Below are 22542 nucleotides of genomic sequence, written 5' to 3' on the forward strand. Positions count from 1 at the left end.
TAGTGACATCTTTGTTGAAATCAAGAAAAAGAAATGGGCATGGGCCGGGCATGTAATGAGGAGGGAAGATAACTGACGGTCATTAAGGGTTGCGGACTGGATTCCAAGAGAAGGGAAGCGTAGAAGGGGGCGGCAGGAAGTTGAATAGGCGGATGAGATTAAGAAGTTTTCAGGAACAACATGGGCCACAATTAGCACATGACCGGGGTAGTTGGAGATGTATTGGAGAGGCCTTTGCCCTGCAGTGGCGGTAGCAAGGGTGCTGCTGATGATGATAAAAAATGAACTGAAGAGTGAGTTAGGGACGTATTTGAGAACGGTGATGCCGAGTGCTTCACTTTAACAACAGGTGGGCAGACATCTACGGCCGGCAACGACTACGTGCATTACGGCTCACGTGATGGATTGCGATTTCACATGGCACACATATGCCCTTGCCTGTAAACCAATGCCACAGCAGCATACTAGAGAAAGCATAGTTCAGTGTCCCCAAGACATGGTCGAAAAGTTCAGTCTGCCCGACAATGTCCCGACTTCTGTCATTACTGAAAACGGCAAGCACTTGGCTTCAGCTGTTGCCAAATTCCGCAGGGCAGGACTTGTCTGTTTTGCCCATACCTTGCAGCTGTGCATAAATGACGCCAAAACTGGCAAGTTTTTCCCAACTTTGTACAGTCTCTTGACATGGCCCAGCATGAAGTGATGGCTTCACATATTGGAACAATGAGTACACCATGATGGAGAGTACGCCATGATGAAACTCCATGCACCAATTTCAGTTGAACTTTGTGAACCTGATGTGGACAACCCGAGCTCTAAAGAATGGAGCTTCATAGCTGTGACTGTAAAAGCGCTGCAGCCCCTAGAGTTCAAGCAAGGAGCAAACTGCACGCAAACGGCTATGCTACACTTTCCCAAGTGATACCTCTCGTGCACTGTACACAAGTAGTACTGCATGTGTCAGAAGGTGACGAAGCAACATCATTTGCAAAGAGCCTTCTGCCCAGTCTTGCAACAAGGTTCCCTGGCTTAAAACTGGCGCATGTTCCAAAAAATGCAACGCTAGTTGACCCTCGCTGCAAAGACATTTGCTACACCGAAGAGAGTAAAAAAAAAATGGGCATAAGTAACACTTGCTACTGCAGGAACTGAGCTCATGCCAGCCCAAAAAAATTATTGTGCTCAGACATCTGTTTACCCAGACATGGAAAAGCCTCCAGCTCTGCGGAAGGTTCTTTGTTCCTTGCAGCAGACTACTTGGGTCCCACTGTGCTTCCACAGTCAGAAAACCTTTTGGAGTGGTGGAAGATCCATGGCAGCCAACTGTACCCAGCCAAGGCGGGGCAAAAGTACGCCTCGGTTTTTACCACACAGGCAAGGAGTGAGACACTGTTGTCAGCAGCCGGTGGGAACTCCTGCTCTCAGACCACATGGAGCAGCTGGTATTTTTGAATAAAAGCTTGCAAATGCAGTAACGAAAAGCAGTATGTGATTTCTGAATAAAAATTAAGCTAATAGTTTTCAGCTCCACGACATTCTGTGCCTACACGAGTTCCAATTGTTCAAAAAAAATGGTTTAAATTAGATCATGATAAAAATGCTTATTTTCTTGAAATGTGATAAATACTATTCAAACTTTTCAATTGAAAATTACTTGACCAAATTACTATTTGCTTCGAACCTCAAATTCACTATTTGCCCTAGGTCCTTGGCCTACTGCAAGCAACGCAGCCTTGATTACAACTGCCGCTGTGGCCTTTATACAAGCCACAGGGCTAGATGCCTGGCTTTCCACAGCTTTGTGAACTTGTATATACACACCTCCTCCTCCGATCATCATCATCGTCATTAATCAGCCCTTTTCCTTCCCAGCCCTTTTCCCCAGCATAGAGCAGCAGGCCAGAGCAAGTTATGTGGCAGGCCAACCTCTCTGCCTTTGTGTAAATAAGTTCTTCTCTCTTTCTCATCCCTACTACCCAGTCCCGCATATACAGTGACCCATGTCTGTTTGAAAGAGGTTTGTTGAAGAGCGGCATGTATGTACACATTGCCCCACTCAGTGACCCAAGTTGGTTTCAAAGACTGTTTCCCCAGCGCAGCAGCCAGATGCGTTATCCATTTGATCACGAATTCTCTGTACGCGACCAAAAAAAAATATGACTGAAGAGTGCGTTAGGGACGTATTTGACAACGGTGGTGCCCAGTGCTTCCCTTTAACAAGTGGCTAGACATCTACGACTGCCATTCAAAGTTTCATTATCTCCTAAGGAACCCTGCCCCACTCCTATGTGTTGAAGCTCGCCCCTCCTTCATAGTCACCCATTCTCCTCCTCTTTACGAGTCACCATGTTGTGTTTAAAAGTTAACGAATGGTGCACGCAGCGCTGGAAAACTATTATATCACCCATTCCTGCAGCGCTCCCTCGGTCAACGCAAAGCACCTCATGATTTGGCGGAGAGTTGAATCACTGCCAAGATTTTCGGCTCACTCGTGCTTGCTCCATTTCCATTGCCTATTAGAGGGCTGCTCCGTCAGCGCTGCCATCCTTGGTCTTGTGAATGCTAGTTGGGATGTATCTAATTCTCGTCACGTGACTGATTCATCCGTGATCACATCCATTATGTAATCCAGCTTCACCAGCATTGCCAAAGAGAACGGGGGAGAGAGACGGGTACCAAGCCGCTGGCCGAGGATACGATGTGGACGAGTCATGCATCCACAAATCGATACTGTGTTTGCCAAGATTTGAGCATTGTTGCATGCAGTTATTTCTGCGTGTAATAACCTGGAAATCTTTTTCTGTCCTGGTTGTTGTAATTGGGGGTGCGGGTTATATGTGGTGGAGGTTTATATGTGGAAAAAATACGGTGAATGCACGTATACATACACACACACCCACATACATAAATACATAGCCCCTGGAAAGTGCACGAAGTACCATGAATTCCAAATGCATTAAAAATCCTTTGACCCCGACAGTCTTTAATTCCCCAAATAAAAGCAAACAAGGTGCCCTGTCATAAAAAAAGATATGTTGCACTAATGTTAGGACACACAGTGCCAAATGCAGCCGACTGAGTGGCTCAACTAACGGCAGACAGGCGTACCACTAGAAGCACTCCATTTAAACAAGTCAGTATTACTCTACCACCATTGGTACTAAGATAATGATAATGAGCAAGGGATTATTTACAGAGAAATTATATGTACACAGTAGAGGCGGTAGAGTTGCAGATAATATGGTGAACTAATGAAACTAACGTATTGGTCCATGTGGCATACACCCCTTTGTTGCCAGTGTCCACGCACAGGACTGACAGTCCTTTGACAGCAGTGTTGTGGATAACACAGCCATCCAGCAGCGGGAGCACCGACTCTGTGTTGTGCAAGGGAAAATACAGAAGCACTGTTCCGGTTGAACTCATGTGCCATGGCGCTTCAGCCTCACAGCACTGATGACGTCGGACATTTCTTTGCCAGAGTAAAAAAATTACAGGTTCTCTCAAGATCTCTCTGAAAATGTGAAAGGCGAAAGCCTACTCTTCCTCCTCTTATCATCCGCCTCTTTCCCTTTGCCCCCTCTCTCTTCTTTCTTTTAGTCATTACTGCTCACTGCTAAGCATTTTTATTCATTTGTAATCAATTGTGGTCTTTACAAGCCGTCGTTAGACATGTTGGTCATAACGTGGTCATTAGTAGTCATTACAGGTCATTTGACTCATTATTATACCCATGTCACAAGGGTACCCGCGAACTCCGTTGAGCATGAAACTCCCTAACGGAGATTGATGGCAATGGAGTCGCGGCCGTGCTACACGGCACAGTGCGAGCTTTCGACGGGCGCCGCACGGGGTAGAAACGGCGCTGCTGCGCTTACTTCCACGTGCAACTGTTCACGTATACGGTCGTCGTTAAAGTAAGCTATGTGTACTTTTTTAACGCAGTACGTAATACCATAAAATCACAGCGAGAAACTTTGCGGCATGTTACCGCAAGGCTTTTGTTTTCCAAGCATAGCGAAGTTGCAAGCGATGCTGGCCACACTGCGCGTTTGCTTTCGTGCGTGGGCAGCGCAGGTCACGTTGTTTGGCCGGTGGGCTTCGAGTTGTGATGCCGCTGTGTAATCGTGCGTGTCTGTGTGTTCGCGACGATAATGCGCCGGGATCGCTCATGATGCGTGTCACCCGGAGAATTTACCCGTGCGGCTTGAACGACACCACATGCGGCTCGCGTGCATATAGAAACAAACGAAATGGCGGAACGACGTTCCCCGATGCGGCATGGCGAAGTATTGGTGTAGAGGGTACAGTCACTGATGCCCTTAAAAACAAATTAAACTTCCATTATGTGGCATATATCTCAAGGCAAAAAAAAATAATAGTGCTAAAACATAAATTAACGAGTTACGACGATTTTACTAGCGTGGTTTCACTGCGGAACTGTAGCTACCTGGGAACGAGAGTACTCCATCCAACTGTAATGGTCATTGCCGAACTCCCTTCGCCCAAAATCTCCATTTAACTTCCTTGGCGCAAGGGAGACCGTGTGAGAGGGAGCGCAACTCCATTGGCTTAAAGACGAAGGAGTTCAATGGAGTTCGCGGGTGCCCGTGTGACAGGGGTATTGGTCATATCTAATGAATTGTAGTCGTTAGACATATTGGTCATTTCCTAGTCATTACAAGTCATTTCAGCAATTATTAGTCATTACTTCTCACTAGTAAGCATTTTTAGTCATTTGTAATCAATTATGGTCATTACAAGCCATCGTTAGACATATTGGTCATTTCGTAGTCATTAGTAATCATTACAAGTCATTTTGGTCATTACTACTCATTACTAGACATTTCTAGTCATTTTTAATCAATTGTGGTCACTAAAAGCAGTAGTTAGACATTTTGGTCATTTCGGAGTCATTAGAAGTCATTTGTAGTCATTACCAGTCATTATTAACCTTTACCAATCTCTATTATAACGTTATCATTCACTGTCACTACCAATCATTTTTCATTCTTTAATCTGTCTTCATATGTCATGACGACGCTTCAGCGGACACTCAGGCGGTCAGGTCCGCAGACACAAACTTCACCAAGAGCCTAGAAAGGTTTTCACCTTAAACTAAACTGCCATCATCATGCTACCGTTGACACTGTTGCCTTGCTGCTGTGATGGCATGTGCCAGAAGCACAGCTCCTTGCTTTACACTGACACGTTGGACCACAACTCTGTGTGAAGAACTGCAAACAGTGCTGGACAGCAGCTGCAAAGTGCCTTGCCTAGCAACTATTCCCACCGCCTCTGCACTGCTACCGTCCGTGTGTCCTGACCACTGCGTGCCTGTCAGATTGCCCATTATAGGTGGTATGTTATCTCGCTCAGCAGCACTATGAGCATATACAGTTCTATGGGAGGGCAAACGGGAGTCAGAAAACACTGCAATATACATCCAGCCCTGCACTGTGATCTGAACTGCAAAATACTACACTCACTAGTATTCTGCTCAGAATGAAGCGAGACTTTCTCACCTGTCGATATGCCTGCTCCAATCATGGCAATGATGTTTTTGCCTGCAGGAAAGAGAACAACAGCACAAATGACATGGCTTTCCCTGTAACGCCACTTTTGTTTCCCAGTTGCCAAAAGTGAGCAGCTAGGGTTGACGCAATATTCAAAATAAAACCATCCTTGTCCCTCCAGCTGTATGAGACACATTCTTTATTTGGCTTGCGCCATATCTAAGAAATAGTGTTGGCAGCTGGGCGAGTTGTTGCATCGACACAAACTGCAAAAAATACAATGGTCGAATATATAATGAATGTAAGAAATACCATCTTTACTCTAATGTAATGAGATGGTCGACTTTCTAGCTAAGCGAAATAAAAAAAATTAATGCTGCGAATGTAACACGAGATGAATGAAAAAAAAAATGCGCCTTTATTGAACCACAATTTGGCAACGCGTTCTCTTCATGCATCATCGTTATCCGAGAAGGAGCTTTGTTTCTTGGGGGATATTCTAGGGCAGTCAATTTTGGAAATAGCTTTACCATAACAAAACTTGGTCTCTGGCGCCATGCCAAGCTCGCTTTCGTATCGCAAGCACTGTTGGCCGCACGCTTCGTGGGAACGAACAGAGTCCCGCAAAAGCGATCGCCCAAAAATCCAGTCATCTTTCATGCTGTCGAGCTTGTTTGAGATCAAGTAGATCTTAAAAGACCGCACTCATTCGGGCGCAGTACCAAGCCACTACCACGTCCACAGAGCTCTTCTGACTGGCCTTGCATTTAAACAGTCCCACCATCTGTGAACGCGCTGCGTCCCCATAACGTTGAGAATGAGCGGGATTCAGAATATCTGTTTTAAAATGGTCAATTCTGCCATTATTCAAAAGTAATGCGAGTGTTGAATTCAAGCAACAAAAATGAAAAAAACTTACGTTACAATCGATGGGCTCTTATGAGAATATACCCATCAATTAGCGCTGCACATCAATAGAAAGCATCAGTGTGCAGTGGTCATTCGCTGCTTTCAGGCCGAGTATGAAGAGTACACTAACTTTACCCCCTTTGAGGTGTACCTTGTCCGCCAACAATAATCGTGTGTCAGAATGGTATGAATATGACAATGTTGGTGAGCTGGACAGTACTAAGGAAAGGAAAGGCATGCAAGATCGGGAACAATCCCTCGCAATCAGCGGTGATCATAGTGTGCTGCACTCACATTTGCCACCCTGGATGTATCGCACAATTCCATCTATGCTGGGTTCGTCAAGGATGTGCACGGGCTCCTCGTCATTGCCCAAGCCCAGCTTCTGGTATAGGAACTGGCTCAGGTGGCTCACTGAAAGGCAGCATAGTTGTAGCAAACATTTGCCTACGCATACCAGTTCTCTACGTGCCCTGGCTATTCCTAGGCCAACACACCAGAGTGAAAATGTTTCTGCCCTTCCTTCTCCTTCTGGTGCTCAATTCCCCTACTCGGAGGGTGCGCTTCAACGGGAGCAAATGCAATTAAAGCTAAATAATTTATATGATATTCTGGGGTTTTAGGTGCCAAAGCCACAATCTGATTATGACTCACGCCGTACTAGTAGGGGCTTGGAATTTTTCTGACCATCTGGGATTCTTCAACACACACCTAAATATAATTACTAGGGGTGCGCGAATACTCAAACATCACCGAATCGAATAGCGAATGGTGGAGTAATTCCATTTGCGAGTTGAACATCTACCGTTAGATTTTTCGAATATGCGATATATCCGGTGTAGAGACTCTCCCAGTGCTGCACGGAGCCCTTCGTGCTCAATGCCATGCAAGTGAACGGCTCACTCAGTTGTTTTCAATGCAACAGGAGCGCCAAGCATGCGGCAGACGGTAGGCGCACTTTGTCCCTGCGAGCAATTGTGCGCTCTTGCACGTGCTCCCTGACGTTGACCCGATGCGGAGATCCAATTTTCAGATTTAAAGTTAGATTTTTCTTCCACTGACCATGCTTGCTGGGCCTTCGAGGCTGGGTACAAAAAGGCATTGCTGCCTTTCCATTCATCTCATTCAAAGCTTATAAAGTGGGGTATAGCCTCATCATCAAGTTTTCGATCAGCGCTTTTAATATAATGTCACCACCAACAGCTTTCTGGTTTTCAACTTCAAGTGGGACGTCTGGAAAAGGCGGGCTTTCCAAGCTTTCTTTTGCTTTCAGTTGCCAAATCATTGCTTGTCAAGCTTTGAAAAAAGGACAAAGATACATCAATTTCTAATGAACAGGCTAGTAGGAATAATTTTACAGTACTACCCTACATACCTAAGGTTTCCTATAATATTAAGTAGATTTCTGGTAAACATGGGGTTGATGCTGTCCTTTCAGCACCATGTAAACTTTCGAAGTTGTGCAGCATGGTGGGAAGAGGAAGCACAGGCTCGGCCTCCTGTGAAACGAAGCATACAAATTTGCATGTGCCTTGCACAACATGTGTCATACATAAAATTCCACTAAAAGTGTGGCAGATACCACATTGGACAAACCGGTAGGTGCGACGCTTTAAGGATGGTGATTGCATTAGCTCGCCGTCAGTTGCACTTTCTCAGAAATAACTTTTGTTTCTTTCCATGTGATATACACGTGTTCGGTGCCTCAGTCTGTCAGCGTTTATCTTAGTACTCGTATCGCACCCCTGCGCACCCCTGCGCACCCCTCGTATCGCACCTCTGTGTTATTATTAGTTCTCAAGTTGCTTTTCAGGTGCACATGTGTGTCTGATATATATAAGCTTGGCGGTGGTTTCATTTAATCATCAGTTGTCAGTACCACTTCTTGTTGTCCCTTTCTTCAAGTCTCGTGTTTTCTTGTGGTAACTTCCCAAAATCTAATGATAAAACAGCGCCTGCTCTATTGTCGGCACCGACGACCCGCACAGCACCAACGATGGCTACAGGCGAAGCAGTGATTTAGTCACGTGAAGCACGGTCTGCGCTTTCGTCTGTCGCGCAGATTGCCGTTACAATAACCCTCCCCCCGCCATAAAGATTGGAACACCCTTCTGTCTTTTGAAGGAAAACTGGAAAGCAAAACTTTCTATGCAATAAAAGATTGCCATAATACAGCGAAACCTCGTTAAACCGTAGTTGGCCGGAGCTCGGAAAAAGTATGTACTAAATGGTAGTGCTGCTTAGCCGAAACAGCACGAGATCGCCCACTTACCTGTCAAAAACAGAACTCGGAGGGAGTGTGATGAAAGAGGAAAAAACATGCAGTATTTATTTACTTCGCGCGACAAACGTGTTATTTTCGTTTGATGCCACGGCGGCCTAGCAGCGATTACAGTGGCCTCAAACTTGCTGAAGCTGTGAGCCAGCCCCCCCTTCTCGGCAAACACTCGCATGGCAGATTCCCCGTTGGCGTTGCATATTCTCCATGCACAGGCGCGGTAGCACTGGAGAAGTTGCGGGGCGCCTTTTCATTGCGGGGTGCTGTTCTCGTCGCGACGAATGCATTCATGAGGCTGACGTAATGTGCAGCTTCTGCCACTGTCAGGCCTGAATTGCGCATGCTGTCGCTTTCTGTGTCGTCCTTATCACTGTCGTTCGGCGACACTTCAGCAACAGCAGAGGCAACGATTGTGAAAAGCCGAACCTCATAGCCGACATCTCTTCATGGTAGCAGCAGTGCTGCCGAGCAACTTCATTGCATTCCAAATGCCTACACTGTAGTCAACAGTAGACCCTGTCGGGTGCCAGCGCCGACTTTTCGTGTCACGATCCATAGAACGAACGATGTCTAATTTTTCTTTTATGCTGAGTACCCGGAGTCTTTTTATCTGAGTTTCGGCATGACGCGAGTTCTCGCTTGCATGACACCACAACGCTCTCTGGCACGGCACCGAAATGATGTTGATGTGGTTTTACGCGCAAACGCACAGGGCGTTTGGCGGCCGTTGTGCTGATCTTTGAGGCTTGTTATTCTGCCGGGCCGCCCGATCGAGACGACGCACCACTGTGTTTACATGACAAAAAGTGGAAACACGTGCTAATCGATATGTACGCAATAAGCCGGTATGGCTTATGCGTATACAAAACACATTATGTTCAATGGCCGCTAAGTCGGGGATTTGACTTTACTACTTTTAAAATGAAAGTACTGTTTAAACGGGTACGGTTTAACGAGGTTTTACTGTACACAGGTTCACTGTTCAACTAAGAGCCTGATTGGTATTCAGTACCCCATAACACTACTAATTTTTTAGCTTTGGAGATAAAACAATCACTTGATTCTAGTGCACTGACATTCTATTGATAAAAAAATATTTCGAAACCTTTGTGCTAGAAATTGAGCTGCAATAAGTGCCGGTGTACTAATTTGGAGCTCCCTTTAATAAAGGTAGACTGTACTGTATATTGGCACATATACTTGTTGATCTCCGTCGGGTGACCACATTTCATCGTCATTGCTCAGCACAGAACACGCCGGCATGTATCGGAAGTTTGTCGAATTTTACCGATGGTTTTATCCACTGCCTGTTGTCACCGAACCTTGTGTAATGTGGTGGCGTGCATGCGCAATGCGAAGTGTGTAGCACTTTCTGGAAGACAGGCGGGTGCCAGCGATTACTCTGGAACCTTTGATAATTCGTGTACAAAACCGACGCACTTGACTCGCTGATGAAATTTCAACGATCGCCGACTGTGTTCACTGCTAGCGCTGTGCTTTGAGTGTAACTTGCTTTTGTGGGCACAAGTTATCAAGTTACTGATAGCTTGCTACATTCTTGCCATATGCAAAGCTCCCGAGCATGTGCATCACTGTTTTTTTTCCCAATATATGAAAGCAATAAACTTAGTGATAAGTTTTTCAGCAATTCGATTCAATTAAAAATTTACGGTTTAGTATTCGCACACCCCTGCACCAGCATTTCTTGCATTTCGCCCTATCCAAATGCCGTGGCTGGGATCAAACCTCTGGCTTCAAGCTCAGCAGTGCCACACCATAGAGTGACAGGGCTGCTGCAGCGGCTGCCCTTCTGTGCTTAAATTTCAGTAGACTTGCCAAACAGCAGGCAGGAGAAAATAACACGGATGCTGCCAGTGTGCCAAGTCTTCCAACCTCTGTTGCATTTATATGTTGAATACATTTTATCAACCACTAATAACAAATCAATGAATCAATTCATCTAGCAAGGTTGTGCATTCTACTAGAAAAATGAAACCTTTACAGCAAAAAGAATGGCTTAGGAGGAGGTCTCCTCAAAATGCAACTAAAGTATAGCTAGGTCTCATGCAGTGTGTCAGGACATGAAAGCATCATGATGACTACCGCTTGATGTGATCACTAAGAATCTACCTGCAGTGATGCAAAGGAGTGAATATATGCATGAAATGTTAAAGGTAAAGGCATCACAGAACTTGACCTCCAATGTGTAAAAGAGACACGTGCCATCTGCATAGGTCATCATACGACCTGATTTGATGCTTCACAAAAAAGAAAAAAAGGTTGCAAAGTATATGTATTTCTTCTTCCAGTAGTGTTGCTCTTAAATAAGAATAAAAAAGCCACAAGAATAAAAAAGTCCCCTAGCTCTCTTTTAACATCAAGTTGACACTGAGCTAAGCTGTTACTGATGACATGCCTCCGGTCGATTGCTAGTGCATCCTTCTTTACACTTGAGAAGTGACTGAGTAAAGTTGTAAATGCAACTTATAAGTGTAAGCATCTCATTGCCTGCATTTCCCGTGAGAAATTCTCTGCTAGCCCCCTAAAACATTTGCTTTGTTTCCCACTAAAACTGTCCTTTCTGTCAGCATTACTGGGTTTTATTTTTTATTTTTTTCGAATGGCAGCAGCTATACTATAGTTGAGCTTCCTGTGATTCTTGTGAACATCATAACTGTTACGTAGTGGTTCAGTGTTACAATGCCTGCTCCAAAACCGAAATTGCAACTCGCGACCACCCCTGAAGATATCATGTAGGTAGTATTCAGCATTTTCTGACTACTTGCCAGGCTTTGCCAGTGAAGCCAGACCTGATGCAGCAGCAGCTCCCCTTTGTGTAAGCTACAGTAACTGTAGCTATCTCTAATATACATAAATTAGCTTATATAACTTTCTGCACCCACACCTAGAATTTGCCTCAGCAGTCTGGTCTCCTAATGAGAAGTACTTCGTTAACAAGAGTCAATCCAAAATAGACCGCTCAATTTATATCATTTAACTACGACTGCCCCCCCATTGCAGTTTTACTATCTTACAACAAGAACTTGACATCCAGCCATTGGATACCTGTCACTCCGTTTGACTTTTACATCCATTGCATAAATATGTTCATATCCTACCATCTCGTCGCTTAACTATCCAGGCGCATGTAACATCGTCTACATAATAACCTGAGCATCATACGCATTTTTGGATGGAACCAAGCATTTCAATCATCTGCGCTACCACATGCCATTGCACTTTGGAACAATCTTCCCGGAGCCATTGTCACTGACCATAACCATTTTCATGAACAACTAGACAGGCATATTAATATTGTGTAATAATTTCACTTGTGTTGCATACTGAATTAGGTCAGCATAGTACATTGATGTGCGTCCAGTGCTTTGTTGTATTGTTGTATGCTGACATACCTTTTTATTTATTGTTCTGTGCCCCCTCTGTCAATGCTTCTTCAGAAGCCCTGTGACCAATTGTAAATAAAATAAATACTTCGTTATTCCATGCAACACTACAAAGACTTCTTGCAGTAGCTTCCATCATCACAAGAAAGAGTGCCAGCAATTATGTGAAAATTTTGACTCAGTAGTCAATGAATAGTTTCAATCCTTAAAAGCGAACCAACTGTGTTATATGGCTATTCTGTTGCTTTAGGTTATTTTTCTTTTTGATGCTTTCCTTTTAAAGTTTTTCAAGAGCAGCTCATACCGGCAGCCTGACATGCATGTTTGCGCGAATGTGTGTGGCCATGACGACCCCGTGATGTTCCAAGTGATACAACTGAACATCTTCTGTAGCTTCCCCAGCATAGCAGCCCAAGTGTGCAACGGAGTGCTAAGGCCTGCTGAACAAACCCAATGCAACTCACAGAGATCGCCCGGCTGTTCAGCTTTGTCCTCCTCTTCCTCCTGCAAGAGCGGAAACGAAACAATTATTTTCCAAGGTTTAAAAGCATGCAAAGAAAGAATAATCTCATACAGGAACATCTACTTACGCCAGAACAGCACTGAGGAAAAGATAAGGCCCAAATTATTCTACAAATCTCCATGGAACTAAAGAACAGCAACAAAAGAAGGAAACAGTGCGCAATTCAGCAAATTCCTTCAGTTATGAGCTCAGTTATATGGTTCCCCGAGTACATTATGCAAACCTACTGCACAAACTATCTTGCCGACTGTATGCAATGATGAATAGCTGTTGTGGCACAGACAAAGAAGGCAAAGGCAGTTTTCACGGTAATGGAAGTAACTGTGTGGCATGCTGGGTTGGTAGTCTGCAGCTGCATTTAGCATGGCCAGCATTGGCAAGATTAAAAGCAAGCGGTAAACTGCAACAACTTCCAGCATGCATGGCATTTTGCGGATTTATGCGATTGTGTACCGTGCTTATTTCAATTCAAAAATGCCCTGCAAAGGAACAGTAGCTGAAACGAAAGCACCACTTACCCTCATTTTTGGTCATTGAAAACACACATACAGCCGCGTGTAGACCACATAGTCACCATGTGTTCAAGTATTACATGGACGTTTGCTGTGGAAACAGTTGAAAATTCAAATCGTAGCCAGTGTCTCTGCCTACCAAGAGCAAAAACATACCAGGTGTCCACACGGCAGGGCACAAATAGGCCTGTTGCACTGCCTAGGCGCTGCTGCAGAAACACTAGTCAACACTGATGCCATCCATAATGCTTTTCCAGGTAGCACGAAACTTGAGCCAGTATGGAACCACAATACCTGGGCCCGTATTCTGATATGTTCGCCTACTGCGAAACTATCGCCTTGGCCACGCCTCCACCAGCGACGTGCGAAGATTGGCAGTTTTAGCAAAACCGGAAAATAAACAGCACCATCTAGTAGTTCCAGCATATGTCATTTTAGCGTCATGGTGTCAATGGGTGCTCTTGAGATATATTGCATTAACGAACACATCTTTTTGCATTTGGTTGGTGGTGGAGTGTAGTAGAGAAAAGGTAGGTGGTAGGTTGGTGGTGGAGTGTAGTAGAGAAAAGGTAGGTGGTAGTTTATAGTAGGCTTTTTGGTGGCGCCTTACATGCACTGTTTCGTGGTGATATTTGTCGATTCATATAAAATAAAACATTTCACACTTCCTTATTCAATTTATTTTACCTAAAGCAGCGGTAACCAACCGTAGTCAGTGCGCAGAACCCGTACTGCCGCCACTACAATAAAAAACAACACACCCGAGCATCTCTGCACTGGCACGGCGCACTCTCTTCATGCGATGCGAAGCGTTCAACAGCACGTATTGGTAGTGCACGCTGACATCATGGGTCAGCAGTCACTTGATTTACTGAATGTGACTATCGTGGCGGCGAAACTATAGTGGAAGGCGAACGTCTGAGAATATGGCCCCTGTTTAGCTGAGCTGTGGCTTAAATTTCAGCTATGGGAATTTCAGCTAACTCTGTGCATAGGAGGCCTTGTTGCACTTGTATACACTGCATTTTGTGAAGAAATGAAAATCCTGCATTGAATACGCACACAATTCCCGATTTGTAGGTGCAGTTTTAATGTGTTTCTTTCAAATATGGGAACACACAATGTCACGCTGCTACGGGCTGTTGCGATACGTGTCCATTTACCTCCCACCCAACTAATTATGCTAATAAATGGACCAAATGAGCGGCCGGCATTTGCAGCGTGTCTGACGGCCTGACCTGGTAAGTGATGATGCTGGCTGTTGTTGGCCACAGACGCCTTCTGCAGCAAACACGCAAGTCTCGAGAGCCACTGTCAGCAAATTGCAGGATTGAGTTTCTGCAGACTATGCATTTATGCATTCGCACTGCTTAGAAGAGGAACAGCACAGCTGTACTGTCCTGACACTTTGCCATTCATCTGTTTATAACAACACATAATGTGCCAGTGCTCAGCTACAAGGTTTTGTCTATGCCCCCCTCACTGCAACCATAAGGCTGTTGATATCATGTGAGCCAATTTTCTTTAGCTCGTTAGCCTAGCAACCTGTTTTACTGATGGTGCCTAACTAGTTCTATTACTTTTTCCATCTTCCATGCTGTATTACCAATGACCGCTTCAAAACCTGCAAAATGTTTTGCATGGCTGTCCTCAATTTCAAAAAAAAATTGACAGTCAAATAAAGGGCAATTCCGGCAATTTTTCTATATCAATGGATGCCAGTGAAATTCGCTGGGTACGTTGCTCTGCAAACTTCTGTTATGTCCTAAAAAAACAAGGTTTGAGAGCTGCGCAGATTTTTTACAAACAAATTTACTCAATTGCCTTGAACACCCTACCTTGCCTCCCCCTCAGTTACAGGCCATGTTGTGTATATGACGTCCGGCGTGTTACACGCAGAGCATGGTGGGATCATGCCGACAACGAGAGCATCGTGCAGTCGACGATCGTGACCTATTGCTTGGCATGAGAAGTTGCGTTCCCTGTGGACGGGCAAGAGATGGGAGGCAAGTGGTGGGGCGCTGTTGGTTGCACCAACTTCAGCTCTCACCACCCGCACACACAGTTTGAGCCAATGCTGATTATGTTCAACCGAGGTTAAGCCTATCACAGTCACCGAGTTCATGCGTCTACTGCTGACGGACTGAGCGACTGACCTGAAACTAATTACGCCATTAATAGAAGAAAACTGCTTCTGTACTTCAGTTTTCACCATACAGATTTAAAATAAAGCATTCCTACAGTGCATACACAAAAAGCTAGAAATGGTGACACGACGCACTATCAACATCGGTACATTGCCGTTTTCAAAGGTGGCCACTCGCACTCACCAGCGCTTCTAAATTAAGTGCGACTACGTACATGGGTGTGTCCTTACGTATTGTTATGCTCACTCATTATTTAGTTTCTGAGGTGCACTGTTTGCCTCATATCCAAAATGGGCCACAAGCAGAAGCCCCTTGCTTTGGCACAGCACCGTAAAAAACCGCCTCGTTCACCTACTAGCAGTGTCAATACTGGCATCGGCGTTTCTGCACAAAAACTATGCGTTCCTTAAATGAACGATCATATGTACAAAATTCTCATCTGTGTCTACTTTACGGAACACGTTGTGTGCATGAAGAGAATACGAAGAATGATAAGTAGGCAGCATAAGGAGGCTCCCGTACTACGGTCGCCAGCTCGCTGTTTTCTGAGGTGTGTGGTCACTCATATCAGTGAGATTGAGAGTGATGCAATGGTGTTTACATGCAAAAAATCAGCCTCATTTTTTTATATGTTCTGACATTAATCGATGTCACCAATGAGTCGCTAGCATTATATCTCAAGCGAACAATGAGTGTTCACTATACTTGCCGATGTAGACAAATGCAGCCATAATTCTGAGGCTATCGTCCGATTACAGATGACATCCTGCCAAATGTGTGGCCTGCTCAGACGAGCAGCCACACCACTCTGCGGTATGAAGGAGGCCGATCTCTGTCATCTGACACAGGCTTTCCTGGTCAGTCGCATCGTGTGCTCCTTCCCATACTACCACCTGCACGTTTCTGACAAGAGAAAGGTTAACAGTGTCATCCACACAGCTCAAAAAGCAGCCCTTGGTCTACCGAGATATGCAAACACTAAATGATTACTTGAGCTAGGTATATACAATACCCTAGACGAACTCATGGAGGCCCATAAAACAGCCCAACACAAACAACTCTCCAGCAGCCCAACTGGCAGGGCCATTCTGAGTAAACTCGGTCTGAATCCCGTTTTGCATTCAGCAGGACGAACCACACTACTTGGTGCGGTCAAACACCATTTGGTTACACAACCGTTACCTAAGAACATGCTTCCTGGGTAACACAACAAGAGGCCATCTGCCAGAGCCAGGGCCTTTCAAGAAAGGCACCAAAGCAACCAGCGCACCACATATGTCGATGCAGCAAAGCAAAATCACCAAAGTTACGTAGGGAGTGTCGTGACCGGACAGGGAAGTATCGTCAACACCACGACTATAAAAAGCGAAAGAGACTGCCATTGCTTTGGCCATCATGAATCCCTCCTTGCAAACCGCCATAAGCGAGTCCAAAAGGGCAATTGTCAACTTTTCGGGAGGCAGCATAGGCATCTGCACGGCACGAGCCCTAGGGGACTTCACAAATGAAAATACTATTGAACTCATATGGGTCCCTGCTTATTCGGGGAATCAAGGGAATGAGGAGGCGCACTGGGTAGCCCAAGATCTAATCAGCTGGGAGGTGTGCCCCTCAGACTCGGACCCCATGGATGAGGCACCGACGACATTCCAGGAAATAACAAACTACTACAGGCACAAAAGGAGAATCTATCCACCTCCAAACATAATCCCCATGCGAACACAAGCCTCGATCCTGCATCGAATCCAAACTAATTCGTTTCCAAGCCCACATTGGCTCGCCATAATTACCAACAGGCAATGGAACCCAATATGTCAAAATTGCACAAATCAAACATTGGATACCCAAAATCACATTCTTTGGAGGTGCAGGGGCTTACCACCTCCCTGGTCACTCCGGCCAGCTCCCTCAACAGAAGTGGGAGGAGCTGCTGCGAACGCCAGATCAAAGACTACAACAAGTGCTCGTTGTCTGGGCCGAAAGGGTCGCTCCTCGTGAGAGGCCATTCTAGGGCTCAGGCCTGCCAGATCTTACCTGAGTGGAACTTTATTAAAGTTGTTACCACCACCACCACCACCCCAGGTGCTCAGTTAGGTTTCATTCTTGCACTCCTTTTGCTTATTTGAAGTTATTTTCGAATTTTCAGAACAACTATCAGACGTCTGAGGGGGGGGGGGGGGCTCCTGGAAACCTAAATAATCCATTACCTTGACATCCTCAACAAATCACTACAGTTGTCCTTTAAGTATGCTTACGCGATTTGAATATGAAAGCACTGTGACGTCCCTAAGTTATCACCAATAACGACTTCTTAAGCACTACGTGTTTACATTCCGTTATTAATTTTCCTTTCTCTGCGTTCATTATTCACTAGACCGCCGCCATTCAGAACTCTTCGCCAAGTATGTACAAGTTGATATTGTGACTGCTTCATTATATGCTTCACGAAGTGACATGTGACATTGCACATGAGCATCTCAAAACCAGTTTCCCTTCCAATTATCACGTGGCCATGATGTGCAACGCCATACATTGTAACATTTGTGGCGATGTGCAACTTTCACGTGTCCCCTGATATGCTGTTTTCCCCGCATGTCTTGCTTCTCCTGTTATCCGGCTTCTCTGCGTAGGTTGTGCCGGCGGCGATCAGTCGGGTTGCAGCATATTGCTACGGCACAATATGTGCGATCACGAAAGGCCAGCAGTGTGAAGACGACGACGACGGTTAGAAGCTTGCGCGGGCTGTCGCCTCTTGGCCAAGCGCAGCGTATTTTCCTTGTAAATATATTTGTACATAGCTTTTCGTCTGCGTCTTCCTACGTAACATATCTGGTGGAGGTGGACGTTCCCTGTACCTCGTCACGGAGCTTCGCAGTGGACGGTACGTCGAGCCTTCCTTCATGGCTCCCGGTGACGACAACCCGACTCCGCCGGCTCCAACACCTGCTGCCACTTCGCCTACCTACATCACTCTCCCCGCTCCCCGTGATCCTGGCGTATTCTCGGGCCACGATGGGGAAGACGTCGATGACTGGATCAGCCTGTATGAACACGTCAGCCGCAATAACCGGTGGGACCCTACTATTATGCTCGCCAACGTAGTCTTTTACCTCGGTGGCACACCTCGAGTTTGGTATCGTACGCACGAAGATGAGCTCACCAGTTGGGATTCACTTAAGACACAGCTTCGAGACTTGTTCGGCAACCCCTACGGTCAACAACTTGCCGCGCAGAAGGTGCTTGCCGGCCGTGTGCAGACGTCAACAGAGCCCTATGTCACGTACATTCAGGACGTCTTGGCTCTGTGCCGCAAAGTTGACACCCACATGACTGAGTCAGACAAGGTTTCCCACATCCTCAAAGGCATTGCCGATGACGCCTTCAACTTGCTCGTTTGCAACAACGTAGCCACGGTGGATGCTGTTATAAAAGAGTGCCGCCGCCTGGAACTCGCCAAAAGCCGACGTATTGACCAGCAGTTTGCCCGTCTGCCCAACACCCCAGCGACATCTTCCTGTGCCGACGCTCCTCGTCCCAACAACACTGCCGATGTTACCAGGATCGTCCGGCGTGAGATCGAGGCCGCCTATCCGGCTGCCTTCGACTCCAGTCCCACCAACACATCTGCAGTCACGGTCTCACTGATCCAGGCAGTTGTCCGCCAGGAGTTTGAAAACATGGGTCTTCACACCATCTGCTCGGCCCATCGCCCTGATACCCGCCCGGCTTCTTCGATTTCGCCCCGTCCCGCATCTCCTTACCCACCACGTTTCCGCAACCCATCTGAATGGCACACTGCTGACGACAAGCCTATTTGTTTCCACTGCCATCGAATCGGGCACGTTTCTCGGTACTGTCGTAGTCGCTGGAGTTCCCCGATCCGGTCTACTTATACTGCCTACGCTCGCCCCTCAGCTGGCCCTTCTCGTCCCTATGCCGCACGCTCTGATAATGCCGCCACTGATTCTCCTGCAACGAACCGCCCCTATTCTCGTTCGCCTTCGCCCCAACGACGACAATCTCGCTCTCCCCAGCCCCGTCACTCCTACTCGCCGACTCCCTTCGCACGCCGCTCCCAGCCGGAAAACTAGACGATGCAGCGCCTCGAGGTGACGCTGCATTGCTCCCTACGCCGCCAAATCCTCTACTGACTTTGCTCACTCATCTGAACCTTCTTGACGTGCAAGTCGACGGTGTTTCTGTGTCTGCTCTCATAGACACTGAAGCGCATTTGTCCGTAATGAGCGCTGACCTTCGTAACCGGCTCAAGAAAATTATCACGCCCGCCACGACGCCTGTTGTCCGTGTCGCCGATGGCGGAACAGCCCCCGTAATTGGTATGTGTACCGCCCGCGTCTCCTTCGCCGATCGCTCAACAATCGTGCTATTCACAGTCATCGCCCACTGTCCCCACGACGTCATCCTCGGCTTAGACTTCCTCTCCGCACATTCTGCTCTCATCGACTGTTCCGCCAGTACTCTCCGCCTTGACCTGCCTGTTCTGGATCCTGCTGAACCCCACCCCAGTCGCCTCAGTTCCGCCGACTTCGTTCGCTTGCCACCTTCGGCACTGACCTACGTTGACCTAGTGTCATCCCCACCAGTCCCCGATGGTCACTACATCGCGGCTCCTATGCAAGACGTCCTCCTTACACACGGGATCACAGTACCCCATACAGTTTTATCTATTACGGCGAATTGCGTCTGCCTGCCAGTGGTCAACTTTGGCTTGACGACACAAGTGCTGCCACGTGGGATGTCTTTGGCCCGGCTTTGTTCATTCGAGGATCACTCAGTAGCATCTATTGCAGTAGACGACACTTCATCCGATACTCCTCTACCATCGCAGTCGACACATTGTACCATCGCTGACTTACGGAAAATGATTGCCCCCGACTTGCCCTCCGAGCACGCTCGTGAACTCTACCGCGTTCTGTTTTCCTACCACGATATTTTTGACTTTAACGATCGTCCTTTGGCCCAAACTATAGCTGTCAAACATCGCATTAATACCGGCGATGCCCCTCCTATTCATCGCCGCCCGTATTGAGTGTCCCCAGCTGAGCGTCAAGTTATTCACGCAGAAGTTCGCAAAATGCTTGCCAAGAACATTATTGAACCGTCATGTAGTCCTTGGGCGTCACCGGTTGTGCTGGTAAAAAAGAAGGATGGCTCATGGCGCTTTTGCGTGGATTATCGGCACCTTAACAGGGTTACCAAAAAGGACGTGTATCCCCTACCTCGGATTGATGACGCCCTTGACTGCCTCCACGGTGCTCGCTATTTCTCCTCTATTGACCTTCGCTCCGGCTATTGGCAGATTGCCGTGGACGATCTCGACCGCGAGAAGACTGCCTTTGTAACACCCGACGGTCTTTATCAATTCAAGGTGATGCCGTTCGGCCTATGTAACGCTCCTGCCACATTTGAACGCATGATGGACTCCCTTCTTCACGGTTTCAAATGGTCCACGTGCTTGTGTTACTTGGACGACGTTATCGTATTCTCCCCAACGTTCGCTACGCACCTCGAGCGCCTCTCAGCAGTCCTGGACGTTTTTCGGCGAGCCGGTCTGCAACTCAACGCATCGAAGTGCCAATTCGGCCGTCGCCAGATTACCGTCCTTGGACATCTCGTTGACGCGAACGGAGTGCAACCGGACCCAGGCAAGATCCATGCTGTTGCGCACTTCCCTGTTCCGAAGTGTGTCAAGGATGTGCGCAGCTTCATCGGCCTTTGTTCGTACTTCCGCCGTTTCGTGAGGAATTTCGCCGCCATAGCACGACCACTAACCGACCTTTTGAAAAAAGACGCTCCTTTCTAGTGGGGCGATAACGAGGCCTCTGCATTCTCTCATCTAATCGACATTCTCACAACGCCTCCCGTTCTGGCCCATTTCGATCCTTCTGCGCCTACCGAAGTCCGTACTGATGCCAGCGGTCACGGAATTGGAGCAGTACTGGCACAACGCCAGCGTGGCCACGACCGTGTTATCGCTTACGCCAGCAGGCTCCTCTCACCCGCGGAGCGCAACTATTCCATCACTGAGCGTGAGTGTCTGGTCCTAGTTTGGGCGGTTGCGAAATTCCGCCCATACTTATATGGCCGATCCTTTTCCGTTGTCACAGACCATCACGCGCTTTGTTGGTTATGCTCATTGAAAGACCCTTCAGGAAGACTTGGTCGCTGGGCCTTACGCCTCCAAGAATATTCGTTCTCTGTCACCTACAAATCTGGTCGACTACACAAGGATGCTGACTGCCTGTCTCGCTACCCGGTAGACGAGCCTGACGACGCCGACAGTAGTACCGCCGAGGGCATTTTCTCTGTGTCTGCCTTCACTAATATCGCCGATGAGCAGTACCGAGACCTATCGCTGCGAGTACTCATCGAGCGTCTGCGCTCTACACCTACCGACGCATCCGTTCGCCGATATGTCCTCCAGGGCGGCATTCTGTACCGAAGGAGCTTCCTCCCTGATGGCCCTGATCTTCTTCTTGTCGTGCCACAACATCTACGACAGACTGTGCTCTTTGAGATGCAGGACGCACCCACTGCAGGACATCTTGGGGTAACCCGCACGTACGACCGCGTCCGCCGCCGCTTCTATTGGCCTGGTCTCGCTCGCTCCGTTCGACGCTATGTTGCTGCCTGTGATCCCTGCCAGCGTCGGAAGACACCTCAGGTGCTACCTGCCGGTCATCTCCAGCCGATCACCGTCCCTGTGGAACCGTTCTTTCGTGTTGGATTAGACCTGCTCGGTCCCTTTCCCACGTCATCCTCTGGGAACAAATGGGTGGCCGTCGCGACTGATTACGCCACCCGATACGCTATCACTCGGGCTCTCCCTACCAGCTGCGCCACTGACGTCGCGGACTTTCTCTTGCGTGACATTATCTTGCTTCATGGCGCCCCGCGCCAGCTGCTTACTGACCGTGGTCGAAACTTCCTCTCGAAAGTTATTGCTGACATTGTGCATTCCTGTTCCATTCAACACAAACTGACTACTTCATACCATCCTCAAACCAATGGCCTGACAGAGCGGTTAAACCGTACTCTTACCGATATGCTGGCCAAGTACGTTTCCAAGGACCACCACGACTGGGACATTGCCCTTCCTCACGTAACATTTGCGTACAATTCTTCCCGGCACGACACCGCCGGATTTTCTCCCTTTTATCTACTGTACGGTCGCGAACCTACCTTGGCCCTAGACACGGCACTTCCTCCTGCTGCGGTCTCAGCAAGCGAGT

General features: G+C 47.3%; 1 protein-coding gene across 7 annotated transcripts in view; it reads right to left on the minus strand.

Annotated features, from left to right (window-relative positions):
- The window catches only part of Sirt2 (Sirtuin 2), a 290603-nt gene that overhangs the window by 260433 nt on the left and 7628 nt on the right, over positions 1–22542 (minus strand). For 5 of the 7 annotated variants that reach the window (XM_065438737.2, XM_065438738.2, XM_065438733.2 and 2 more), the window contains exons 3-5: positions 12572–12611; positions 6720–6839; positions 5526–5567 (exon numbers count right to left, since the gene is read on the minus strand). In XM_065438737.2, the coding sequence (XP_065294809.1) occupies positions 5526–5567; positions 6720–6839; positions 12572–12611 (202 nt within the window). The remainder of the gene's footprint in view (positions 1–5525; positions 5568–6719; positions 6840–12571; positions 12612–22542) is intronic. The other 2 variants (XM_065438739.2, XM_065438740.2) reach the window with 1 other exon arrangement.

This window comes from Dermacentor albipictus, chromosome 7 (assembly GCF_038994185.2).
Source record: "Dermacentor albipictus isolate Rhodes 1998 colony chromosome 7, USDA_Dalb.pri_finalv2, whole genome shotgun sequence".
NCBI lineage: Eukaryota > Metazoa > Arthropoda > Arachnida > Ixodida > Ixodidae > Dermacentor > Dermacentor albipictus.